Raw genomic sequence first — 16511 nt, forward strand, 5'->3', positions numbered from 1 at the left:
GAGCACAAATACCTTAAGAGGGTTCCAATCAAGCAACTGGATTCGTACCAGGGGATTTAAAAGCTTTGGTATGCATAAACCAATGAAAGCGTCAGAGTAGGAATCAGGAAACCTTTCTTGCCACTTTTGAAATTTCAGTAAGACATTCTGGATGTTACAAAAATCATCATGTACATCTTCAAAAATTTTCTTACAATCCTGTAAAAGGTCACCTGTAAACAAAGTAAGTCTCTTTATAATATGTATTTGGTTTATTCTTGTAAATACACTTAATTATCACAGTATAGCCAGCTGAGGCAAAATCTTTCCTTTGATATTAACGTATAAATTTATTTTACTAAAAAAAGTTTAATAACAAAAGTGAAATATAAGCACTAATAACATTTGCCATTTGTTGAGCCCCTGCCTATAGACTAAAAAATATCAATCTATTAGCCCAATTCTTTACCTTTACTATTTCCCTCCAAGGCAGGTATAGCCTAATTGCTTACAGACAACAAACAAACACACTGAATTAAGGACTCTTGCTTTCCTCTTCAATTTCAAGGCTATTTAGTTGCAAAACTCAGACTCCTTCAACTGTAGTCACCACACTTCGCGTAACATAAAAAAAACTATTCCATATGCCATATTCGCTTTCTAACTTAAAAATGGTAATACAGAAAAATGATGTTAAAAAATAAGATAAGGGCTGGGAATATGGCCTAGTGGCAAGAGTGCTTGCCTCCTACACATGAAGCTCTCGGTTCCATTCCCCAGCGCCACATATATGGAAAACGGCCAGAAGGGGCACTGTGGCTCAGGTGGCAGAGTGCTAGCCTTGAGCAGGAAGAAGCCAGGGAAGGTGCTCAGGCCCTGAGTCCAAAGCCCAGGACTGGCCAAAAAAAAAAAAAGATAAGAAAGACTGTAACAAGATAAAAGGAGGGGAAAAAAAAACATACAGAGGTAGCTTACAGAGGTAAGCAAACATTTTCTATTTTCTTGGAATTATCCCAACAGTTTCATATAACATATACTTAAGGTAATCATAGAAAACATTTCTCACTACTTCAGTAATTCAAGTCAAGTCTACTAGAAACTTAACAACTGACCTCGGCTCTTTTGGAAGTCGGTCATCTCTGCAGAAGACAATTCCTCATCACTTGATGTCCCTTCGTCATGATTACAGTTCCCAGAAAGTAACCTTGCTTGTCTTCTTTGTGCCCTGTATTTTGGAATAAGTTGCTAGTAAGTGAAAAGTAAATAGCTCTTGTTGGAAATAAATGCTTTTACAGAAAGCATATGAGCACCACAATTTCATGTGACTATTTTTGACACTTTTCATTTGAGTTGATAGTTCTCTTTTCCCCTTTTTCCTTTCTTTTCTTTCTTTTTCTTTGGGGTGGGTTCTTACGAGACATTTCCACTGAGAACATTACTGTGGGCTAACAAGTTTCTAAAGAGGGAGCAACAATGCAGTTAGAACCAGTTTCCATTTAGAAACAATTCCTAGCCTGGTCAGTGCCACTTTATCCATTCCTTTCAACTGAAGGAAATCCACCAATGGGTGGAAAATGTCTAAGGATTGTTGAACTACACTTTGGCTTTACATTATACTCACAAACTAACATGTCAGGTTAGAGCTATTTATATCATAGAGCTAAGTATATTTAAGTAGTGAAAAGTACTTGCGCAATGATGCTTTAAGTCTTCCTTTTATATAATAGGTACCTTCGAGATTCAATCTGTTCCAAAACCCTTTGAGTTTTCTCATCTATGGCCAAGCTTCCATTTGTTGATGCCTCAGTTTTACCTGTTAATGAATCAAATTGATTTTGTACTGTGAATTCAAAAGAAAACGTGAAACTTTGAGAATGAAAATGTTATGGATGCATATATACCATATAATATATTTAGACACACATATACTTAAACTGCATATTTCAATATGCTAACTCCCTATTATAATATTAATGAGCATCAAGTTTGCTAGCATAAAATATGTACCTTTGCTCTTGAATGTAACTTAGCACTTCAGAATAATAACAAAATTCTAACACAAAGTAGCTGTCCTGTCAAATAATAGAAATATTTGCATTACCAATAATTTATCTGTATTATTACCCATTTACATTTTAGCATTTACCATTCTTTATGACTATAGGTAGTATTTTGAAAGTCACTATCCTGGCTTTACTCAGATACCTAGCTATGGTCTTGTACCTTTTACTATCCAATAGGACTTGGTTAAAAGAAAGCATTATAGAAATCACAAAACTCATGCTAGGAAGCACCTAAATCTTATAAAATGAACTCTAACATAATGTGTCTCTTATTGAAAGCTACCAGAACCCACCTGTGGAAAAACTCTTGAAACACAAAGTTAGATTTCTGACCAAGTCTATAGATTTATGTAAACATATCCAAACACTGATGGCTACAAAACATTTTGTCTCAAATATTAGTGATTAGGAGTTATAATATTTAACTTTTGGCTTTGGACTTAACTGAAGGTATTTTGAAACTCTACTTTTAAAAAGTTTGGGGTTTGGAAGAAGGGCTGGATGAAGGTCTAGTGTGAATACACAAAGAATTCATTTTTTATATAGGAATAAAATATTTTTATTCTCCAAAAGATAATTTAGCTTAATGAATAGTACGTTGTATTGAACAAAAAAAATCACTAACGTGATAACTGTTGTAAATACGTTGATTCATGTTTTAATTCATCTTGCCTGCGTTTCATTAAGGTCATGGCTTGTTTTAAAAGAAGTGTATGCATGGATGATTCTATTTCCTGGATGCTGATAATCTGAAATACATAAGTCAAATTTTGAAGATAAAGGATAATAAAAAGTATTATTTGTAAGCAAATTATATGCTCAATTCTTGTACAACCATTTCCAATACTAGCATATTTCAATTACAAAATACTTGTAAGCAACAGATTTATACTTTCAAGATTAAACAACAGAAAATCAACTGTGATAGAACCATCAGATGATGACATTAAATGTGATGGAGTCAGAAACATGAACATGAGTCCCTGGACATGGGACAGGAGGAGGAAATGAAGAAGCAGGTGTTCCACATAGGTCAAGGGGGTAGAGAGCAGCAGGGGCACACAGGAAGACATGGTAAAATCTGAAAAACTGAAAAAGGGGATAAGGGAGGAAGCTCAGCGTTCGTAAGCTTGCCTACTATAAGCAAGCAACAGGATTCAACTCCTAGCACTAAGTGTGGGGATGTAGAATGGAAGAGATTGAACCAAGGACAACACAAACAGGTAAGAAAGCGAGGAGTGGAATGGAACTCCTACATCTTAGGCAAGAAATGCTCCCACCTCAATGAAGGGGATGAAGAGGGGCATCAACAGCCACTGCTACTGATAAATCATTATCCAAACATGATCATATGTGGTCTAAGAAGATTCTAAGTAGAATTCTCCAAGAATGAATGAAGAAAATGTTGCACTGTCTTAGACAGGAATGATAAAAAGCCACTAGAAGGCAGCCTATTTTGAAGAGGTTAAGTCGTTAATAATTGTAAACTATAAAATTATTCTTCACTTAGAAAGCAAAGATAAAAAGAAATCCTTCCTGAGAATCAAAGTGATAACAAGGTAAAGAAGGCAAGTAACTCACAGGAAGAAAAACTATATTTAGATAATAAAGGGTTTGTCTGAGATCAGCATTTTTTTTTTCTAAATTAGTAGGCTGTCATAATTTTTCTAGGGTGCAATCTGGAGCCTTAAAATATTTTTCTGAGCCTTAAAATATTTCTAAGGAGTTCATATTCTTGGATTTCATTTTCTTGGAATTTTTTTTAACAGGAAATTTTAACACAAAATTATATACTCCCCCTCCCCAACAAATGAGGGAAAATACTGGTGTTTGAACCCAGGGCCCCATACTTTCTAGACAGGCACTTTTCCACTTAAGCCACATCTTTAGACCATTATGCTCTGCTTAGTTTTGAGAGAGTGTCTTGCTCTTTTTGTGCCAGGCCAGCCTCGATAGCAATCTTATTTTATGCTTCCTGTCAGAGCTGAGGTGACAGGCACATACCATTGTGACTGCTTTTTTTTTTTCTCCATTTTTTTTCCCTTTACTGTCAAAGTGATGTACAGAGGGGTTACAGTTTCATATGTAAGGCAGTGAGTACATTTCTTGTTCAACTTGTTAACTCCTCCCTTATTTTTTCCCTGCCTCTCCCCTCCCCTTTCCTCTCTTCCCCACCATGAGTTGTATAGTTGATTCACACCAAATGGTTTTGCAAGTATTGCTTTGGGAATAGTTTGTCTTTTTATCCTTTATCTCTCGATTTTGGTATTCCCTTTTCCCTTCCCTAGTTCTAATACATGTATATACAGTATCTGGGGCACTAAGATCAGATACAGTGATAGTGGGGGTAAAACCACACACAGGAAAGGAATGAGAGAAAAAAAAGGGTACGGTTTCAGATGGTATGTTGAAAATAATTACAACAATGATATACTTGTTTCTATAACATGGAGTTGATTTCACTTAGCATCATCTTATGTGTTCATTAGGGCATAGCTATTGGGATACTGTGATCTGCTATGACTAGTCTAAACATGTATTAATTATTCCCTATCAGGGAAACCACAGAGTTCATGTTTCTTTGGGTCTGGCTCACTTCACTTAGTATAATTTTTTCCAAGTCCTTCCATTTCCTTACGAATGGTGCAATGTCATTCTTTCTGATAGAGGCATAGAATTCTGTTGTATATATGTATCACATTTTCCTAATCCACTCGTCTACTGAGGGGCATCTAGGTTGGTTCCATATTTTAGCGATGACATATTGTGTTACGCCGCTACTTTTTGAGATGGTGGTCTCATGAACTTTTTCCTAGGCTGGCCTTTACTACAACCCTTGTAAATTCAGCCTCACAAGTAGCCAGGATTATAGGCATGAGGCACTAGGCTTATAAACAAAAATTTTAGACACTGTTAAGTACGGCAGCATAATAATTACAAAGTTATGCCCAACATTAAGGAGATGCTTAATCTTATATGTGAAAAATGTATAGTGCTGGATGCTGGTGTGCTGTGCTTATAATCCCTGCTACTAAGAAATCTGAGATCTGAGGATCATGGTCCAAAGCCAGCCTAGGTAGACAACCCACAAGATTCTTATTTCCAATTAATCAGCAAAAAGCCAGAAGTAGAGATGTGGTTCAAGTGGTAGAGAACTAGCCATGAGTGAAAAAACAAAGGAGAGCTTGAAGGCCTGAGTTTAACTCGAGCATGTGTGTGCATGGCCTACCATGCCCTCCCTCTGGAGCCTACCTTCCCCGCCCCCCCCGCCCCCGCCCAGGAAACAGAAACAAGAAAAAAAATACAACCTTTTTAGCTGGGTATCAGTGGCTCTCACATATAATCCTAGTTACCTAGAAGGCTGAAATCTGGAGGATCTTGGTTTTGAAGCCAGCCTGGGTAGAAAAGTCTGTGAAACTGTCTCTAGCAAAAAGTCAATCTAGAGTCATGATACATATGGCAGAATACCAATCATGAACAAGCAAAAAAGCTGAACAAGGAAAGTGAGAAGAGTGGAAGGCCCTGAGTTCAAGCCATAGTACTATGAAAACAACAAAATAGAAAAAAAGCTGGATATAGTGGTATAAATCTATAATCTCAGCACTTGGGACAGTGGAGAAGGGGAATTGTGAGCTCTAAGCCAGACTGGGCTACATAGTGAGAGCCCTTCTCACCCCAGAAAACTATGGGGAAAATACTAGAGAGAGGTTAATGGGAGATTTGCACTTTTCTTTTTTGAACTGGGTAGTAAATGAGTGTCTCTCAAAAAGTAAACAATATATTTATATCTACCTTTTCGTTAAGACACTCAATTATATTTTCCACATAAATTTTCATGCTTTTATAGAACTTGTAGTTTTGAGACTGATTTGATGAGCTCTCTAGGTTCTGGATTGTACTCTTTGAGCTCTTGACATCTTCTACATACTTTTCGTATTCTCTCTGGTGTGAGCGATGAGTATCCTGCAGTAATGTCAACCTAGATAAATAAAATAAATATTGCCCATTTGTCATAATTTTTCTTTAAAAGCAGAATTTTATGACTGATTTTTAAGTAATATATGTCAGCTATAAAGATTAGAAACACAGAAATCAAATCAGTTTTGTTAGTATGGTAACATAAGAGATGCTATTTTTTCTATAAATCTGTTTACTATTAATACTTAGTAATTAAAAAGAACACAGCACTTTTTGATTTTAAATGTTGAGAACAAAGTAAACTTCAAAGTCAGTAGGACTCACCTAGTATTCAGCTGCTTCTTTATAATATCTAAGCTCACAGGTGGAAATGACATGGAGGTATCAAACTTCATTATTTGAGAGTCACTTTTATGGGAATGGTCTCTTCCCTAAAAATAATAGCAAAATTGTTTTCTCATAAAAATAAAATTTTCTGAATTTTTATTAATTTAAACTTTTATACTTTCTAAATTTAATTTTAAAAAATATTACCACGTAATTTTTATGAAAACTTAAAAATTTTAAAAACAATTTATCATACAAGCTCAATTAGATGCTTTTATGTTTGTTGATCACAATGAAAGGTTTTAAAAATATTGTTTCAAATTTTAGAATGCACGAGGCAAATTTTAAAAATGTGATTTCTTAAACCAGATGCTAGTGGTTTATATCTATAACTCCAGTGACTTGGGAGGCTGAGATTGGGAGTATCACAGTTGGAGACCAGCCTCATTTAGAAAAGTTTTCCAGACCCATGCTCAGTGGAGACCTGGACACAGTGGCTGGTATGTGCTTGTTAATTCAGCTATGATGTGAAGACAAAGAAATGTGGATTGCACCTAGAAAAACAACAGGATGTCAGGTGTGGAGCAGAGGTAAAAATCCCGCTTAGCAATTGTAAGGCCTTGAGTTCAAGCCCCAGTTCTACCAAAACTAACTAAATTTATTTGATTTCTTTTCTTTCTTCATTTTTTAAGAATGTGATTTTTCATAGAGTATAGGTCCTGAAGTTTTCAGTTCATTTTGTTTACAGTCTAATGTACTCTCAGAAGATAATGGAGATTTTGAGGAGTACCGGTGAATAAAGCCACTGTTATTTGGTTTTGGGGGTAATTGGGACACACCTGGAAGTCAACTAGCTGGCCCCGCCTGTTTCCTGAGGCCACGTGTGGCTAAGATGGTGCCTGATGCTGAACCCAGAGGCAGTTCTGTGGGCTGTGAGGAAAAATCTGGCCTCTAGGATTGGTCCCCAGCTCTTCTGCCCATAAGGACAGCTCATGCCTCTCCTTACAGTCCCTAGATAGGTGCACCTACACCCCTCCCCTTCTTGCCGATCTTTGATCTGATTGGCTCTTGTGCCTTATATTAGTTATATGTGTTCCCCTCAATAAATGAGATCTTGTGCTGACTTGACTCCCAGACGTGTCTGATTGTCCTCTGGTGAGGGAGGGCTGGATGGGGGTGGTCTGTCGACCCTTTCCTTTCTTGGCTCCCTTTCCTTTCTTGGCTCCTCCCGGGCGTGCCTGCCCCCATCTCTCCCGCAGGTGGGGGGTGGGGGCAGGACTAAAAACTCCGACAGGGGTACTTTGAGAGGAATGTATTTCTGAGTAACTCAATCAGTAGGCCAAGTCCCCTGGCTAGTCACAGCCCATCGCCACCCTGCTTAGCACGAGGAGAGTTCTGATGGCACTGTTTCAGATGAAGACAACAGGGATATGGCCATGTACTGAACCAATTCATTGATTTCACTATCTTTATTTATTCCAAAATTACTATCACAGGCTGACCTTGCTTCTTAGTTTAAATAATATGAAGATCATATAACATGTTTTTTGCTTAAAAGAACAAATAATATCTCAGAGCATCCTTATCAAAAAATTCAATATATTTAGCCATTAACAATCAGGTATTTCTATTATTATCTTTCCTATTTTATTGATGAGAAAACTGAGATTTAGAAAACTCAAGTCTTTTTTCTCAAGGTTATATAAATACTGTCTAAACTCCTGAGACTGGGCATCATTAGATATAAAATAAAGTAGTTATTAATTTTTAACGAGTGGAGCTTATAATTTTGAAGTAAATGTAGAATGGAAATTCATGACTTTTATCTCCAAGTACAATAATGATTGCATATATATATGTATATATATATATATACATATATATGTGTTTGGTGGAGGGGGGTGTTGGGGAATGAAGTTTTGCTTTGCATATGGCTATGCAAGTGTTTTACCACTAAGCTATATCCCTAATCACATATACTGTAATAGATGATCTTTCCTTTTGAACTTACAAGTAGTAAGAAAGTCTTAAAGACATCACCCTTACATTTTCCATTTCTATTGGTTGGTATTTTTAGTTTAAACCTTGCTACTTATTAAGCATCACTTTTAAGTACCTTCTCCAGATACCATAAACTATTAAAAATTTTAAAAAATGGCTCCCTAAATTAGAAGGAATGTACAAAAGAATAGGAAATAACCCTAAAGGCAAAAACAATCTACTCAATGTAGGTAGTTGGATAGTGATTCTCCAAGAGCTATATATTTCTATGTCTTAACCTCTAGAACAGTGGCTTTATTTGAAAAGAAGTCTTTGTGGTTGTACCCAAGGGAAGGATCTTGAGATGAGACTATCTTGGATACTCTGGATGCACTCAGTAAGTGCCCTTACAAGAAACACAAAACAGAGACCCAAGGAAGAATGTGAAGACAGAAGCAAGGAGGGGAGACACACTGTCACAGCTCAAGTAACACTCAGAGTAAGCAAAAGTTGGACAAGGCAAGGGACAGTTCTCCCACAGGGCCTTCCCAGGATGCACACCCCTACTGATACACAGATCAGATTTCTGGCCTCCACATGCTGAGAGGATAACTATCTGCTGTTTTATGTAACATTGTGTTAATTAGTTACTATCATTTTTGTTAGAATAAAAACAATGACCTCTATGATTTTAACTGCTTTCCTCATTTGTTGCTGTTCCCAAATATCTTGATTTTCATCTTCCTGACTCTCTTCACTTGTTCCTTCATTTCTTCTTGCTAAAGAAAGAAAACATTCATTCTTCACATGTCATTTATTATTCTCTAAGGAGAAGATACCATTATTATCCATGTTTTAAAAATCAGGAGACTCACATGCTAGAAAGTTATATACTTAGCTAAGGGCTATATTAAAGCTACCATGCAAAGCAGTGGTTTGACTCAGGAACCGGCCCACCTGAAATACTTCAGCCCCTACACAGAAAACAATGAAATGTCTGGTGGGTTTCCTTGTCAAAGATATTGAATTCCTACCAGAGAATCCAAATATCTAAAAATAATTTCTGATTTATAAGGAACCAAAGTCTCATCATGGATATTGGGTATCTTTTTTTTTTTTGCCAGTCCTGGGGCTTGAACTCAGGGCCTGCACTGTCCTGGCTTCCTTTTTGCTCAAGGCTAGCACTCTACCACTTGAGCCACAGTGCTACTTCTGGCTTTTTCTGTTTATGTGGTGCTGAGGAATCGAACTCAGGGCTTCATGCAGGCTAGGCAAGCACTCTACCACTAAGCCATATTCCCAGCCCCGCAAAGTCTCATTATAAAACAAAATATGTGAAGCAACAAAAATCCTGGGAAGACATATATGACATAAATGAGAAATTGGACAACCCTTTCAGCCTTAGCATATTACTACTCATGGAGAAAACTTATTATAGTATGGAAGATTTTAATATATGATACCTATAAATCCCTGGAGAGGGATTTACCTTTGTTAAAAAAATACTTTACTAAAGTTGATGGTAATAATTTCCAATGTTTCAAAAATAAGACCCTGCATAATTTTTTTAACCTGTCAAAATCAAGAGGGGAGGATGAGGAGAAGGCATGGTAACACACAGCTGTAATTCCTGCACTCTCAAGATGGAGGCAAGAGGATTTTGAGTTCAAGGCCAGGCTGAGCTACAGAGCAAGATCCTGCCTCAAAAATGAATAAATAAAACTTTTAAATAATGAAACAAGAAGACAAGTATTATGAAACATTGTTACATTTCCTTTGATAATACTTTGATATGTATCTTTCAGAGGCCAGAACATAAAGAACCAAGTTGGTAGCAAATAAAAACAAATTTCAACACTCAACACTGTTAGGAAATTTTGTCTTAATACACTAATAAAAAAAAGCCTCAATCTTCTCACATATTGTTAAAGAGAGGACATGTGCAGTACCTGTTTCTTCAGCCATCCTTTGCCTAACGGTCTGAGGCTTGGGGGCAAATGGTATAGTCTTCTGGTAGTCATCAGGCTCACTCTCAGAATCCTCCTCATTATTTCTCTTCACAGCACACGTGGTGGAACGATGGCTTACATTCAAAGAAATATAGTCATCCTGGGTCCTGGCCAGTTCACGCTTTCTGCGGGCTGCCTGAATAGAAGTTGCATCAGGGATCTTAACTGAAAGAATCAAAGAGGATAGTGGAAAATCAAGCACCAACAGAATGTACATTCCTCACATTTAAGCAAAGGAATAAAGCACTATGTTCTAGATTATTCACTGTTCCCATGCATGAATACAACTATAATAAATAGCTCAAAAGTTATACCAGTAAAGGAAGAAAACTAATTTTGGTAACTCTGAATTTGACAGGTGTGTCTGACTCTTTGCTGAGAGCTATTTCTCACTTGTAGAAGCACTGGTTGTCAGGGAGTGCGGGGAGCAGGCTTGGTGTGGCGTTCCTTAGCCAGTAAGACCCGCATTAGTTAGAAGACAAGTCTGGCTTATCAAGTAAGAGATCAAACTAGGACACAGTCCTCCAGATGGGAACGCGCGCACACACACACACACACACACACACACACACACGAAGAAACAGACTACAACCAGCACAAAGACAGGCCAGATGCAGTTATGTGATGAGTCCCACAGGAATGTAAGAAGTTTAAAAGTGTAAAGGAAATAATTTTCCTTTATGTTTAACCAGGAAAATGAGTGACTCAATGACAAGTTAATAAAGCCTTAGTTTTTAATTTATAGAGTGTAAACCTCATTAATATGAGCTCTTTCAATTTAAAATAAGTTTCTTCATGCATGACCTAAGCTAAAATTTATCTTTTCACTCTAGAAAAAAATGTTTTCCAAGAAAAATATCATCTCCAGGCATGGTATTGCAGGTCTGTAATCATATCACTTGGGAGGCTGAGGCTGGAGGATGTGACTTTGAGGCCAGCCTTGGCTACACAGTAAGACCCTGTCTCAAAAACAAAATAAGCAAAACATTATCACTCCTACAGGAAAGAGAAACAAAAAACTAAACCAAACAACAAGAAAAATCTCCACAGTAAACAAAACAGCAAGAGAATTTCTTATTCCTTCTAATGCAGCAGACTAAATTAGCAATTTTTAAACTCTACATCAGACATTAAGACTTAATACCAGTCCTCCAGGCCTAGAGATACAGATTTAATTGTTTTGAGGTAGAGTTGAATTTGTTTTTATAGATTCCTAGAAGACTGAAACATTCCTGGAATGTTTAAGATAATTTTAATAGGCCAGAGTACGAATATGGAACCAGAAACACATAAATTGGAAGTGACTAACATAAAATGATTTAGTAGGGTTTAAATAATAAGTCAACAGCAATGCAATGAATGCTCTCACTGGTGAGGTTCTATTGTCACAAAAAGGAAATTCTCTTAAGCTACAATAAAGATGTAAAAGTGGGGTTGGAAGTTTGGCTCAGTTGGCAGAGCACTAGCCAATGAGCAAAAACATCAAGTACCAAGTTTGAGTTCTGGTCTTAGATCCAAAAACAAAACAAAAAAAAGAAGTGAAAGTTTAAGGAAGGGAAGAATACTCTTTCTGTTCTGCTTCTACACATCCAACATCTAGGTGGTTCCCACAGAGCAGATGCTAGGCAGGTACGAGATGAAGGAATAAAGCCAACATCAGGTTTTTATAAATATCTCACAAATAACTTCCATGTACATCAATCTGACACATAATCATCTAAGATTCAGAGGTCAACTCACATTTCCCTTTGGGGTAACAAGTAGAATTAGCCACATTTCAAGGCAGGTATTCCATTACTGATGCATTCTCCTCACAGTTCTAGCATCTGATCTTCATACAAAATATGTTTTACTTCTTCCATATGTTCTTCAACTCATCACATTCACCTGTTCTATTTCTTGAGATAAGGTCTCATTGTGGAGCCCAGGCTGGCCTCAAACTCATGATATTCCTGTCTCTGCTTTCCAAGGGCTAAGATTATAGTGTGCCTCATGATACCAGCTCCCTCCATCTTTTCTTCTGTAGACAAGTACATCAGTGTTTCTCAACAGGACATTGGTGATATGGCCAATTCTTCACTGTGCTAAATTGTCTGCACTTTAGAACATTTATTTTCCCTTTTCTCTGCGATACTATATGCCCACACCTCCCTCATTCTAAACATTAAAGACTAGAAAGACTAGTTCATGCATTTCCACACACTGCCCTCGCCTTAGTGGACAGTGCAGCTGATGCTCTGTAAGAATTTCCTTACACTATTTAACCCACCATGATCCATAGTGGTATCGTTTGGTAGCCATATGTGATTATATAAACTAAACTAAATTAAAAATGCAATTTCTTAGCTGCTCAACAGCCACATGTGGCTACTAGCTACCACACTGGATGGTGAAGATGCAGAATGTTTCCTTTATAACAAAAAACTGCACTGGACAGTGCTGTGTCTGAATCACATAGGCTTTGCTTATTTACCAGGTTCAGCGATAATGCTGTCTTTGTCACTTACTACTTCTGTGTCTTACAAACTCAGATAAGCTAAACTAAGGTTGCAAGACCACAGGGCTACTAGCTATTTAATAGGTTAATAAAAAAATCACTTATTGGGGCTGGGAATATGGCCTAGTGGCAAGAATGCTTGCCTTGTATACATGAATCCCTGGGTTCGATTCCCCAGCACCACATATATAGAAAATGGCCAGAAGTGGCGCTGTGGCTCAAGTGGCAGAGTACTAACCTGGAGCAAAAAGAAGCCAGGGACAGTGCTCAGGCCTTGAGTCCAAGCTCAGGACTGGCCAAAATAAAAAAAAAATTAAAAAAATCACTTATTACTGTATTACAAATTCCTTAAATTTATTTAAGACTTTTTTCTTTTGTTTATAAATTCTTTCCTTTATAAAAGAGAAGTCTTATTTCCTTTGTAAAGCTATGTATTTTACTCCCACTGATCTTCTTAAAGGGGTCTTTGTGGTCAGTCAGTGGAGTAAAAAAGGAATCTAAAGCACAGAACAAGTTATCTACACTGGGTTGGTGGAAGTTGGGTCATACCTTCTCAACTCTGTCGCTGTAGTACAAAATCTATCTTAGATAAGTAAGCGAAGGGCGTGACTGTGTTTTAATATAACTTTATTTACAAAAACGGGGTGTGTGTGTCTGATCTAGCCCATGGGTGCTAATTTCTGAACATGTGGACTAGACTGATCTTTCTTAAAAAACACAAATGTTTTTTGTTTGCTTTGTCTGATTTAATACATTTATTGTGACTTGAATGAAGACTAGCCAACCCATCTTCATGAAATTATCTATTTATAAAAATTTTTGTATGAGTTGCCTACTGTATTCCTATACCTGTAATGGAGCACTGACAAATGCTTAACTACTCTTTAGGCATCAGAGTGAATCACCCAGTACAGGGCTGTGGTTAAGAACAGGTTTTAGAGCAGACTGTGTGGGTTTGAATCCCACCCTTGGCCTGGAGAGGAGCAATTCTAGCACTCTGGCAATGATGAGTAATCAACTATTTGCTTTACACTTTGTTATTTCATCAATAATAAGAATTCCTGGTACAGGAAATACTGAAAGAAAATTCTTGCTATGGGTTTAATACAGTGGTAGAGCATGTTTCATAATAAGAACAAAGACCAGTTTAATATTGAGCACAAAAGAAATAAATTCTTAAGTAAAATACTAACCTATCAATGAGCATTCCTTTACTTCTAGAGAGCTAGAGCTGTCAGAGGATGAACTCTCATCTTCTTCTCTGTCTGAGGAACAATGTGCTCCATCCTCTTCATCTGCTGGAAGATCAACCATTCTAGATTCTAACAAGACATTTTGGGAATACAAAAAGAAAGTATCAGAGATTGTTATCAACAACAGCATCTGAGAAACAAATGGCATAAAATATAATATGGTTTCAGTAGACATATAGATATCTAACTTTTAGTCTTTCTGAGATAAGTAAATGTATAAAGACTTTCTATTTGTATATTCTATTTGTATTTCTATTTGTATAATCTACCTATTAGGATAGTTCTCAATGAGAAGAGGAATACTGAAGCATTATCTTGAAAAATAGACATGATTAAGAAGAAAAAAAATGGAGGTACACTTATGATGTGCTAGGCACATTGAAATCTCTTTTAATACAACAGAACTATCAAATACTCATAATTTTATATGTTTACTTCTATTACTGATGAGAATAAAAACTGGGAAGATAAATTAACTCAAAGTAAATGGAGCAATGGGACTTTCATATGAATTCCATCCAACTCTATGGTTAAAGCTTTCTATTTAGGCCAAATTACAATGGCTAGTGGCAAAAAGTGTACAATGAACACAGTAGTTAAATTTAAGGCATAAGTCTCTTTTCATGTGTGATTTTTGCAAGGCCACTTGGTCTGTTAAGCTCAGTAAAGCTATACAACAACATAAAGGAAGAAAATGTACAAAATCTTAGAGAAATACATTAAATTGTCCGATGGTACAAAGACTATAGTTAATACCAAGGTATTATATACCACACTTGAAACTGCTGTTAAGCATTATCACTACAAAAACATGTAATAACACTACAAAAACATATAAAGTTTAGCCATTCCACAATGTATACATATTCCAAATCATGTTCTATGTCATTAAGTGTAATTTTTTATCTGTAAGTAAGTATATATGAAATCACTAAGAATGTTTTAATGGAACTAAGAAGCAGGATGCTGGTGGACACTGGCCTGTTAGTCAAACGGCTGAAATCAAAGCCAGTCAGGATAGCAATGCCAGTTATCTCCAATTAACCACCAAAAAGCTGGAAGTGGAGCAATGGCTCCAGTGGTAGAGTGCTAGTCATGGGTGGAAAAAACCTAGCTAGAGTTAAAACTCAGAACTGACGCAAAACAATTTTCTTTCTGAGGAGACTAATTAAAGACTTCTGTTTAAGACTAAAGAAAAGCTGTTTATTATAAATGGTGACTTGTAGCTAAGACAGTACATAACCTACTGTTGCTTGAAACTTGCAACCAGGAACTCGACATATTTCAAAAGTCTTCCACGATATTTAATGTAATAATTGGTGTAGTTCCAATGCTTGCCCATCTCTATTAGGGTACTAAGTGTAACACAGTACTTTTTACATTGTCTTCCATAAAAGACGAGACAGTGTTACTTGTTCTTTTTTTTTTTTGCCAGTCCTGGGGCTTGGACTCAGGACCTGAGCACTTTTTGCTCAAGGCTAGCACTCTGCCAACTTGAGCCACAGCGCCACTTCTGGCCCTTTCTACATACGTGGTGCTGAGGAATCAAACCTAGGGCTTCATGTATAGGAGGCAAGCACTCTTGCCACTAGGCCATATTCCCAGCCCGTGTTACTTGTTCTAAGCAAAGTAACTCGGCACGTTTCTAAGAGCACTAGGAATAAACTCCTTTGTGAGCATCTACAGCTTTTCCTTTTACTACTACTACTACTACTACTACTACTACTACTACTACTACTATTTTATTATTATTTTACTATTGTAGTAACCATGATAGAGGAATAACTGAGGGTCAGGTGACCGGACATAAGGAGGAAGCGCCATGGACTGGGGTGTTTTCCAGGGCCCCTCCCACCCCGTTCCCCGCGGCCCCGAGGGGCGGGCGGGCTGGCTCCGGGAGGCTGAGAGAATCTCCAGAGAAGACCGCGGACCCTCCCGGCCCCCCACGCCTCCTCCGCCGCCTCACCCCGGCCGCCCGCGCCGCCATCCGCCAGCCGGGCAGCTTCGGGGCCGTCGCGCCGGGAGCTCGCCCAGACCCGACCGCGGCCCAGAGCACCCCGGGCCCGGCGGGGCCGGTCCGCCGCCTCCGTTCGGCCTGCTGAAGGACCGTCCTCCATCCGGACCGGGATAGCCTGAGACTTTGGCACCGCGGCGGGCTCAGCAGACTGGTCGTCGGCGCCATCGCTGTCACTGGAGTCGGCTTGGCGCTGTCGGAAGGTCCTGGGCGGCCTGTGAGCCATAGTACAGGCGGGACAGCCGCGTGACTGCGCGCGCTTCCCCTCCGTGAATAGACCGGTGGCTGCGGCGCGCCCACCCGCCGACCCGCAACCCGCGCTTTGAACTTCCGTTTCGCCTTGCCCTACGCATGCGTGGTATGCTTTCCCGACCTGGTTGGCTGAGACTTGTGCTTCAGGGGACTTGGCAAATGCAAAAAGTTCTTTGCCAGATTGTGCTTGGTAGTGGCGACAATTTCTCAACTCTCTCA

General features: G+C 38.2%; 1 protein-coding gene across 5 annotated transcripts in view; it reads right to left on the minus strand.

Moving 5' to 3' along the window:
* Window positions 1-16281, minus strand: part of Gcfc2 (GC-rich sequence DNA-binding factor 2) — a 30582-nt gene extending 14301 nt beyond the window's left edge. For 2 of the 5 annotated variants that reach the window (XR_007211887.1, XM_048352827.1), the window contains exons 1-10: window positions 15993-16266; window positions 13967-14095; window positions 10217-10441; window positions 8949-9046; window positions 6285-6391; window positions 5835-6021; window positions 2668-2791; window positions 1711-1792; window positions 1092-1204; window positions 13-212 (exon numbers count right to left, since the gene is read on the minus strand). Coding sequence is in view for 4 of the 5 variants with exons in the window: in XM_048352827.1 (XP_048208784.1) it covers window positions 13-212; window positions 1092-1204; window positions 1711-1792; window positions 2668-2791; window positions 5835-6021; window positions 6285-6391; window positions 8949-9046; window positions 10217-10441; window positions 13967-14095; window positions 15993-16266 (1539 nt within the window). In the remaining variant the exon portion in view is untranslated. Of the gene's footprint in view, window positions 1-12; window positions 213-1091; window positions 1205-1710; window positions 1793-2667; window positions 2792-5834; window positions 6022-6284; window positions 6392-8948; window positions 9047-10216; window positions 10442-13966; window positions 14096-15992 lie in introns of all 5 variants that reach the window. The other 3 variants (XM_048352825.1, XM_048352828.1, XM_048352826.1) reach the window with 2 other exon arrangements.
* Window positions 16282-16511: the final 230 nt, after the last annotated feature.

This window comes from Perognathus longimembris, chromosome 8 (assembly GCF_023159225.1).
Source record: "Perognathus longimembris pacificus isolate PPM17 chromosome 8, ASM2315922v1, whole genome shotgun sequence".
Lineage (NCBI taxonomy): Eukaryota > Metazoa > Chordata > Mammalia > Rodentia > Heteromyidae > Perognathus > Perognathus longimembris.